The sequence below is a fragment of the Oncorhynchus tshawytscha genome, unplaced genomic scaffold, assembly GCF_018296145.1.
Source record: "Oncorhynchus tshawytscha isolate Ot180627B unplaced genomic scaffold, Otsh_v2.0 Un_scaffold_2906_pilon_pilon, whole genome shotgun sequence".
Classification (NCBI taxonomy): Eukaryota; Metazoa; Chordata; class Actinopteri; order Salmoniformes; family Salmonidae; genus Oncorhynchus; species Oncorhynchus tshawytscha.
Genome location: NW_024609776.1, coordinates 85001 through 95000, shown reverse-complemented (window position 1 = coordinate 95000; position 10000 = coordinate 85001). Strand labels below are relative to the sequence as shown.

The window sequence follows — 10000 nt, the reverse complement described above, 5'->3', positions numbered from 1 at the left end:
ATGGTCAGTAGGACAGCCAGTCTGACCTGATGTAATCGTAGGCCTTGCGGTAGTTATGGTCAGTAGGACAGCCAGTCTGACCTGATGTTATCGTAGGCCTTGCGGTAGTTATGGTCAGTAGGACAGCCAGTAGGACAGCCAGTCTGACCTGATGTAATCGTAGGCCTTGCGGTAGTTATGGTCAGTAGGACAGCCAGTAGGACAGCCAGTCTGACCTGATGTAATCGTAGGCCTTGCGGTAGTTATGGTCAGTAGGACAGCCAGTCTGACCTGATGTAATCGTAGGCCTTGCGGTAGTTATGGTCAGTAGGACAGCCAGTCTGACCTGATGTAATCGTAGGCCTTGCGGTAGTTATGGTCAGTAGGACAGCCAGTAGGACAGCCAGTCTGACCTGATGTAATCGTAGGCCTTGCGGTAGTTATGGTCAGTAGGACAGCCAGTAGGACAGCTAGTCTGACCTGATGTAATCGTAGGCCTTGCGGTAGTTATGGTCAGTAGGACAGCCAGTCTGACCTGATGTAATCGTAGGCCTTGCGGTAGTTATGGTCAGTAGGACAGCCAGTAGGACAGCCAGTCTGACCTGATGTAATCGTAGGCCTTGCGGTAGTTATGGTCAGTAGGACAGCCAGTCTGACCTGATGTAATCGTAGGCCTTGCGGTAGTTATGGTCAGTAGGACAGCCAGTAGGACAGCCAGTCTCACCTGATGTAATCGTAGGCCTTGCGGTAGTTATGGTCAGTAGGACAGCCAGTCTGACCTGATGTAATCGTAGGCCTTGCGGTAGTTATGGTCAGTAGGACAGCCAGTAGGACAGCCAGTCTCACCTGATGTAATCGTAGGCCTTGCGGTAGTTATGGTCAGTAGGACAGCCAGTCTGACCTGATGTAATCGTAGGCCTTGCGGTAGTTATGGTCAGTAGGACAGCCAGTAGGACAGTCAGTAGGACAGCCAGTCAGTAGGACAGCCAGTAGGACAGCCAGTCTGACCTGATGTAATCGTAGGCCTTGCGGTAGTTATGGTCAGTAGGACAGCCAGTAGGACAGCCAGTCTGACCTGATGTAATCGTAGGCCTTGCGGTAGTTATGGTCAGTAGGACAGCCAGTCTGACCTGATGTAATCGTAGGCCTTGCGGTAGTTATGGTCAGTAGGACAGCCAGTAGGACAGCCAGTCTGACCTGATGTAATCGTAGGCCTTGCGGTAGTTATGGTCCAGGAAAGCAGCCGACAGACCAAAGAACTCCAGCTCTTTCCTCTTCACCTAAACAACACATTACTGTCCTGTAGATTTAATCAACAAAGTGCTAACAACACATTACTGTCCTGTAGATTTAACCAACAAAGTGCTAACAACACATTACTGTCCTGTAGATTTAACCAACAAAGTGCTAACAACACATTACTGTCCTGTAGATTTAACCAACAAAGTGCTAACAACACATTACTGTCCTGTAGATTTAACCAACAAAGTGCTAACAACACATTACTGTCCTGTAGATTTAACCAACAAAGTGCTAACAACACATTACTGTCCTGTAGATTTAACCAACAAAGTGCTAACAACACATTACTGTCCTGTAGATTTAACCAACAAAGTGCTAACAACACATTACTGTCCTGTAGATTTAATCAACAAAGTGCTAACAACACATTACTGTCCTGTAGATTTAACCAACAAAGTGCTAACAACACATTACTGTCCTGTAGATTTAACCGACAAAGTGCTAACAACACATTACTGTCCTGTAGATTTAACCGACAAAGTGCTAACCTGTTCAGGATAACATTACTGTCCTGTAGATTTAACCGACAAAGTGCTAACCTGTTCAGGATAACATTACTGTCCTGTAGATTTAACCAACAAAGTGCTAACCTGTTCAGGATAACATTACTGTCCTGTAGATTTAACCAACAAAGTGCTAACAACACATTTAGAAAGATATAACAATAAATGAGTCATTTTTCAAATAAAAAACATTTTCTTTAAATTTTGATGACAGGAAGTGAAAGTGCCAGAAAACGGCAGCTGGTTCCTGTTTACCTTGACGTCATAGAAGGAGTAGAACTCCAGAGAAGAGTCTACCAGCAGCTCTGCCTCTTTAAAACGCTTCATCTCACACAGCGTACACACACACCTCACCAACAGTAACCACCAGTCCTCACGAGACAACACACTGGTCTTACCTGGGGAGGGAGAGAGGGAGAGATGGAAGTGAGTGAGTGAGAGATGGAAGTGAGTAAAAGAGAGAGAGATGGAAGTGAGTGAGTGAGCAAGATGGAAGTGAGTAAAAGAGAGAGAGAGATGGAAGTGAGTGAGTGAGTAAGAGAGAGAGAGAGAGAGAGAGAGAGATGGAAGTGAGTGAGTGAGCGAGATGGAAGTGAGTAAAAGAGAGATGAGATGGAAGTGAGTAAGAGAGAGAGAGAGATGGAAGTGAGTAAGAGAGAGAGAGAGATGGGAGTGAGTAAAAGAGAGAGAGAGATGGAAGTGAGTGAGTGAGAGATGTGAGTGAGTGAGTAAGAGAGAGTGAGTAAAAGTGAGTAAAAGAGAGAGAGAGATGGAAGTGAGTAAGAGAGAGAGAGAGAGAGTGAGTAAGAGAGAGAGAGAGATGGAAGTGAGTAAAAGAGAGAGAGAGAGAGAGATGGAAGTGAGTAAAAGAGAGAGAGAGAGAGAGATGGAAGTGAGTAAGAGAGAGAGAGAGAGAGAGAGGAGATGGAATTGAGTAAGAGAGAGAGAGAGAGAGATGGAAGTGAGTAAAAGAGAGAGAGAGAGATGGAAGTGAGTAAAAGAGAGAGAGAGAGAGATGGGAGTAAAAGAGAGAGAGAGAGAGATGGAATTGAGTAAGAGAGAGAGAGAGATGGAATTGAGTAAGAGAGAGAGAGAGAGAGGAATTGAGTAAGAGAGAGAGAGAGAGAGATGGAAGTGAGTAAAAGAGAGAGATGGAAGTGAGTAAAAGAGAGAGAGAGAGAGAGATGGGAGTAAAAGAGAGAGAGAGAGAGAGATGGGAGTAAAAGAGAGAGAGAGAGATGGGAGTAAAAGAGAGAGAGAGAGAGATGGGAGTAAAAGAGAGAGAGAGAGAGATGGGAGTAAAAGAGAGAGAGAGAGAGATGGGAGTGAGTGAGTGAGCGAGATGGGAGTGAGTGAGTGAGCGAGATGGAAGTGAGTAAAAGAGAGAGAGAGAGATGGAAGTGAGTAAAAGAGAGAGAGAGAGATGGAAGTGAGTAAGAGAGAGAGAGAGAGAGATGGAAGTGAGTAAGAGAGAGAGAGAGAGAGAGAGAGATGGAATTGAGTAAGAGAGAGAGAGAGAGATGGAATTGAGTAAGAGAGAGAGAGAGAGATGGGAGATGGGAGTGAGTAAAGAGAGAGAGAGATGGAAGTGAGTGAGAGAGAGATGTGAGTGAGTGAGTAAGAGAGAGTGAGTAAAAGTGAGTAAAAGAGAGAGAGAGAGAGAGAGAGAGAGATGGAAGTGAGTAAGAGAGAGAGAGAGATGGAATTGAGTAAGAGAGAGAGAGAGAGAGATGGAAGTGAGTGAGTGAGAGATGTGTGAGTGAGTAAGAGAGAGTGAGTAAAAGAGAGAGAGAGAGAGAGAGAGAGAGAGAGAGAGATGGAAGTGAGTAAGAGAGAGAGAGAGAGAGAGAGAGATGGAATTGAGTAAGAGAGAGAGAGAGAGATGGAAGTGAGTAAAAGAGAGAGAGAGAGAGATGGAGTAAAAGAGAGAGAGAGAGAGATGGAATTGAGTAAGAGAGAGAGAGAGAGATGGAAGTGAGTAAAAGAGAGAGAGATGGGAGTAAAAGAGAGAGAGAGATGGGAGTAAAAGAGAGAGAGAGATATGGGAGTAAAAGAGAGAGAGAGATATGGGAGTAAAAGAGAGAGAGAGATGGGAGTAAAAGAGAGAGAGAGAGATGGGAGTAAAAGAGAGAGAGATGGGAGTAAAAGAGAGAGAGAGAGAGAGAGATGGGAGTAAAAGAGAGAGAGAGAGAGAGAGAGAGATGGGAGTAAAAGAGAGAGCGAGAGAGATGGGAGTGAGTGAGTGAGCGAGATGGAAGTGAGTAAAAGAGAGAGATGGAAGTGAGTAAAAGAGAGAGAGAGAGAGATGGAAGTGAGTAAAAGAGAGAGAGAGAGAGATGGAAGTGAGTAAAAGAGAGAGAGAGAGAGATGGAAGTGAGTAAAAGAGAGAGAGAGAGATGGAAGTGAGTAAGAGAGAGCGAGAGAGAGATGGAAGTGAGTAAGAGAGAGAGAGAGAGATGGAAGTGAGTAAGAGAGAGAGAGAGAGAGATGGAAGTGAGTAAGAGAGAGAGAGAGAGAGAGAGAGATGGAAGTGAGTAAGAGAGAGAGAGAGAGATGATGAATTGAGTAAGAGAGAGAGAGAGAGAGATGGAATTGAGTAAGAGAGAGAGAGATGAGAAGATGGAGTAGATGGAAGTGAGAGAGAGATGTGAGTGAGTGAGTAAGAGAGAGTGAGTAAAGAGAGAGAGAGAGAGATGGAAGTGAGTAAGAGAGAGAGAGAGAAGTGAGTAAGAGAGAGAGAGAGAGAGAGGAGATGGAAGTGAGTAAAAGAGAGAGAGAGAGAGATGGAATTGAGTAAGAGAGAGAGAGAGAGATGGAAGTGAGTAAAAGAGAGAGAGAGAGATGGAAGTGAGTAAAAGAGAGAGAGAGAGAGATGGAAGTGAGTAAAAGAGAGAGAGAGATGGGAGTAAAAGAGAGAGAGAGATGGGAGTAAAAGAGAGAGAGAGGAATGGAAGTGAGTAAAAGAGAGAGAGAGAGATGGAAGTGAGTAAAAGAGAGAGAAGAGAGAGATGGAAGTGAGTAAAAGAGAGAGAGAGAGATGGAAGTGAGTAAGAGAGAGCGAGAGAGAGAGATGGAAGTGAGTAAGAGAGAGAGAGAGAGATGGAAGTGAGTAAGAGAGAGAGAGAGAGAGATGGAAGTGAGTAAGAGAGAGAGAGAGAGATGGAATTGAGTAAGAGAGAGAGAGAGAGAGAGAGAGAGATGGAAGTGAGTGAGTGAGAGATGTGAGTGAGTGAGTAAGAGAGAGTGAGTAAAAGAGAGAGAGAGAGAGAGATGGAAGTGAGTAAGAGAGAGAGAGAGAAGAGATGAGTAAGAGAGAGAGAGAGAGAGAGAGAGAGATGGAAGTGAGTAAAAGAGAGAGAGAGAGAGAGATGGAAGTGAGTAAGAGAGAGAGAGAGATGGAATTGAGTAAGAGAGAGAGAGATGGAAGTGAGTAAAAGAGAGAGAGAGAGATGGAAGTGAAGTAAAAGAGAGAGAGAGAGATGAGTAAAAGAGAGAGAAAAGATGAGTAAAAGAGAGAGAGAGAGGGGAGTAAAAGAGAGAGAGAGAGAGATGGGAGTAAAAGAGAGAGAGAGAGAGAGATGGGAGTAAAAGAGAGAGAGAGAGATGGGAGTAAAAGAGAGAGATGGGAGTAAAGAGAGAGAGAGAGAGAGATGGGAGTAAAGAGAGAGATGGGAGTAAAAGAGAGAGAGAGAGATGGGAGTAAAAGAGAGAGAGAGAGAGATGGGAGTAAAGAGAGAGAGAGAGAGATGGGAGTAAAGAGAGAGAGAGATGGGAGTAAAAGAGAGAGAGAGAGAGATGGGAGTAAAAAGAGAGAGAGAGATGGGAGTAAAAGAGAGAGAGAGAGAGATGGGAGTAAAAGAGAGAGAGAGAGAGATGGAAGTGAGTAAAAGAGAGAGAGAGATGGAAGTGAGTAAAAGAGAGAGAGAGAGATGGAAGTGAGTAAAAGAGAGAGAGAGAGATGGAAGTGAGTAAAAGAGAGAGAGAGAGATGGAAGTGAGTAAGAGAGAGCGAGAGAGATGGAAGTGAGTAAAAGAGAGAGAGAGAGATGGAAGTGAGTAAGAGAGAGCGAGAGAGATGGAAGTGAGTAAGAGAGAGCGAGAGAGAGAGATGGAAGTGAGTAAGAGAGAGCGAGAGAGATGGAAGTGAGTAAGAGAGAGCGAGAGAGAGAGATGGAAGTGAGTAAGAGAGAGAGAGAGAGAGAGAGAACATTGTTTAATTGTTTCTCTTTTTGGGTCTGTAACCTCTCAGTACATCTATAACATGTGACCAATCAGAGGAGTCTTACCACTGATGTCCTGGTAGGCTGCCTCCTGGTCGTGGATGTCAGACACCAGATCCTTAGACACCTTGACCAGACGCAGGTGTCTGACCCCTGCCCACATGCTGGCTTTGACACACACCTGGGCCCGCGTCATAGCCACCTGAATGACACAACATCAGTAGCAACAACATCAGTGTGTGTGTGTGTGTGTGTTAGAAGCCTACCTTCAGCAGCATAGCCAGCATGGTCAGCATGGTATCCAGGTAGTCATCCAGTCGGCCTTGGGAACGCAGGAGAGTAGAGCGGTGTAGCAGCAGCTTCAACTCCTGGACCACACACACACCACACACACAAAGGGATAATCAGTACACACACACACACACACACACACACAAAGGGATAATCAGTACACACACACACACAAAGGGATAATCAGTACACACACACACACACACACACAAAGGGATAATCAGTACACACACACACACAAAGGGATAATCAGTACACACACAAAGGGATAATCAGTACACACACCCCTCCACCCTCCTGTCCTCTCCCTCCCTCCCCCCTCCACCTGCCTGCTGTGCTGCGGAGGCGTCCTGTGCCAGTGTGTCTGGGTCGTACATAGGCTCCAGGGCCTTGAGGGCACAGAGAGGTCGACCCAGCTGCTGCTGCAGAGTAGACAGACACAGCCTGGCCTCCAGGTGAAGAGGAGCCATCTGTACTACCTTGTTGTAACTCTTCACTGCTACCTCCATGTGGCCCAGCGCCTTCAGACACTCTGGAGACACACATTACATTTCAATTAACACTTTGGGAACTGTTGAGATGACAGAGTTGTAACGCGGTACGATGACGGAGTTGTAGCTTTTCACTGCTACCTCCATGTAACGAGGTACGATGACGTCGTTCTAACGCGGTACGATGACGTCGTTCTAACGCGGTACGATGACGTCGTTCTAACGCGGTACGATGACGTCGCTATAACGAGGTACGATGACGTCGCTATAACGAGGTACGATGACGCCGCTATAACGAGGTACGATGACGCCGTTATAACGAGGTACGATGACGCCGTTATAACGAGGTACGATGATGTCGTTATAACGAGGTACGATGATGTCGTTATAACGCGGAACGATGATGCCGTTATAACGCGGAACGATGATGTCGTTATAACGCGGTACGATGATGCCGTTATAACGCGGTACGATGATGCCGTTATAACGTGGAACGATGATGCCGTTATAACGCGGTACGATGATGTCGCTATAACGAGGTACGATGATGTCGCTATAACGAGGTACGATGATGCCGTTATAACGAGGTACGATGATGTCGTTATAACGAGGTACGATGATGTCGTTATAACGAGGTACGATGATGTCGTTATAACGAGGTACGATGATGTCGTTATAACGAGGTACGATGATGTCGCTATAACGAGGTACGATGATGCCGTTATAACGTGGAACGATGATGCCGTTATAACGCGGTACGATGATGCCGTTATAACGCGGAACGATGATGCCATTATAACGCGGTACGATGATGTCGCTATAACGAGGTACGATGATGTCGTTATAACGAGGTACGATGATGCCGTTATAACGCGGTAGAAGACCTGTCAGGAGGCCCCTTTTATGCATTATTATCATCTCATAATGATTCGGACAAAATAACAGACAGTTTGAGACAGTTGACTGACTGACTGTGACTGTGTGTGACTGTGTGTGACTGTGTGTGTGTGTGTGTGTGGTGTGTGTGTCTACCAGCGTGTCGGAGCCAGACAACAGCCAGGTTGTATCTCTCAGAGCAGACCAGGGCAGAGAGGAGAGGCAGGGCTGAGTTGTACTCTCCCTGGTCCAGGAAGGCCTCAGCCACGTCCAGGTACAGATCCCCCAGCTCCTCTGGGCTCTGCTCCATCAAAGACGTCAACATGGACTGGGGGGGGTAGAGAGGATGAAGGAATATCCCTTTAATACATTCAGAAACACTAAGATTATAAGGTGTGATATTTGATAGGAGTCTGTGTGTTCCCAAAGCAGATAGATACGTTGTGTGGTACTCACATCCAGAGGTCTGTAAACATGCTGGTGGATCAGACAGACCATGAGTTTCACTCTGATGTCCACTGGTACATGGTCTGGAACTACCACCTCTCTAACCTCCCCTGGAGAGGGAGAGATATGGAGAGAGAGGGGAGGAGGGAGAGAGAGGGGAGGAGGGAGAGAGAGAGAGGGGAGGAGGGAAGAGAGAGAGGGGTGAGGAGGGAAGAGAGAGAGGGGAGGAGGGAAGAGAGAGAGGGGTGAGGAGGGGAGGAGGGAAGAGAGAGAGGGGTGAGGAGGGGAGGAAGGAGAGAGAGAGATGGGTTAAAAGGAAGAGAGTCCTAGATCCAGACAGTAGCACAGACTTCATAATGAAGTCCTAGATCCAGACAGTAGGCCAGACTTCATAATGAAGTCCTAGATCCAGACAGTAGGCCAGACTTCATAATGAAGTCCTAGATCCAGACAGTAGGACAGACTTCATAATGAAGTCCTAGATCCAGACAGTAGGCCAGACTTCTAATGAAGTCCTAGATCCAGACAGTAGAACAGACTTCATAATGAAGTCCTAGATCCAGACAGTAGGCCAGACTTCATAATGAAGTCCTAGATCCAGACAGTAGGCCAGTAGAACAGACTTCATAATGAAGTCCTAGATCCAGACAGTAGGCCAGACTTCATAATGAAGTCCTAGATCCAGACAGTAGGCCAGACTTCATAATGAAGTCCTAGATCCAGACAGTAGGCCAGACTTCATGATGAAGTCCTAGATCCAGACAGTAGGCCAGACTTCATAATGAAGTCCTAGATCCAGACAGTAGGCAAGACTTCATAATGAAGTCCTAGATCCAGACAGTAGACCAGACTTCATAATGAAGTCCTAGATCCAGACAGTAGGCCAGACTTCATAATGAAGTCCTAGATCCAGACAGTAGGCCAGACTTCATAATGAAGTCCTAGATCCGGACAGTAGGACAGACTTCATAATTAAGTCCTAGATCCAGACAGTAGGACAGTAGGCCAGACTTCATAATTAAGTCCTAGATCCAGACAGTAGGACAGTAGGCCAGACTTCATAATGAAGTCCTAGATCCAGACAGTAGGACAGTAGGCCAGACTTCATAATGAAGTCCTAGATCCAGAAAGTAGGACAGTAGGACTGTAGGACAGACTTCATAATGAAGTCCTAGATCCAGACATTAGGACAGTAGGACAGACTTCATAATGAAGTCCTAGATCCAGACAGTAGGCCAGACTTCAGACTTCATAATGAAGTCCTAGATCCAGACAGTAGGCCAGACTTCATAATGAAGTCCTAGATCCAGACAGTAGGCCAGACTTCATAATGAAGTCCTAGATCCAGACAGTAGGCCAGACTTCATAATGAAGTCCTAGATCCAGACATTAGGACAGTAGGACAGACTTCATAATTAAGTCCTAGATCCAGACAGTAGGACAGTAGGCCAGACAGAAGTCCTAGATCCAGACAGTAGGCCAGACTTCATAATGAAGTCCTAGATCCAGACAGTAGGACAGACTTCATAATTAAGTCCTAGATCCAGACAGTAGGAGAGTAGGACAGACTTCATAATGAAGTCCTAGATCCAGACAGTAGGACAGTAGGCCAGACTTCATAATGAAGTCCTAGATCCAGACATTAGGACAGTATGACAGTAGGCCAGACTTCATAATGAAGTCCTAGATCCAGACAGTAGGACAGTAGGACAGACTTCATAATGAAGTCCTAGATCCAGACAGTAGGACAGTAGGCCAGAGTTCATAATGAAGTCCTAGATCTAGACAGTAGGACAGTAGGACAGACTTCATAATTAAGTCCTAGATCCAGACATTAGGACAGTAGGACAGACTTCATAATTAAGTCCTAGATCCAGACAGTAGGACAGACT

The 10000-nt window shown here is 45.9% G+C and overlaps 1 protein-coding gene across 3 annotated transcripts in view; it reads right to left on the bottom strand.

Moving 5' to 3' along the window:
* LOC112239301 (general transcription factor IIIC, polypeptide 3) overlaps nt 1-10000 on the bottom strand; it is a 23270-nt gene that overhangs the window by 7000 nt on the left and 6270 nt on the right. For 2 of the 3 annotated variants that reach the window (XM_042317903.1, XM_042317904.1), the window contains exons 9-15: nt 8118-8218; nt 7818-7989; nt 6624-6826; nt 6270-6371; nt 6070-6205; nt 2040-2182; nt 1177-1259 (exon numbers count right to left, since the gene is read on the bottom strand). In XM_042317903.1, coding sequence (XP_042173837.1) covers nt 1177-1259; nt 2040-2182; nt 6070-6205; nt 6270-6371; nt 6624-6826; nt 7818-7989; nt 8118-8218 — 940 coding nt within the window. The remainder of the gene's footprint in view (nt 1-1176; nt 1260-2039; nt 2183-6069; nt 6206-6269; nt 6372-6623; nt 6827-7817; nt 7990-8117; nt 8219-10000) is intronic. The other variant, XR_006082801.1, reaches the window with a different exon arrangement.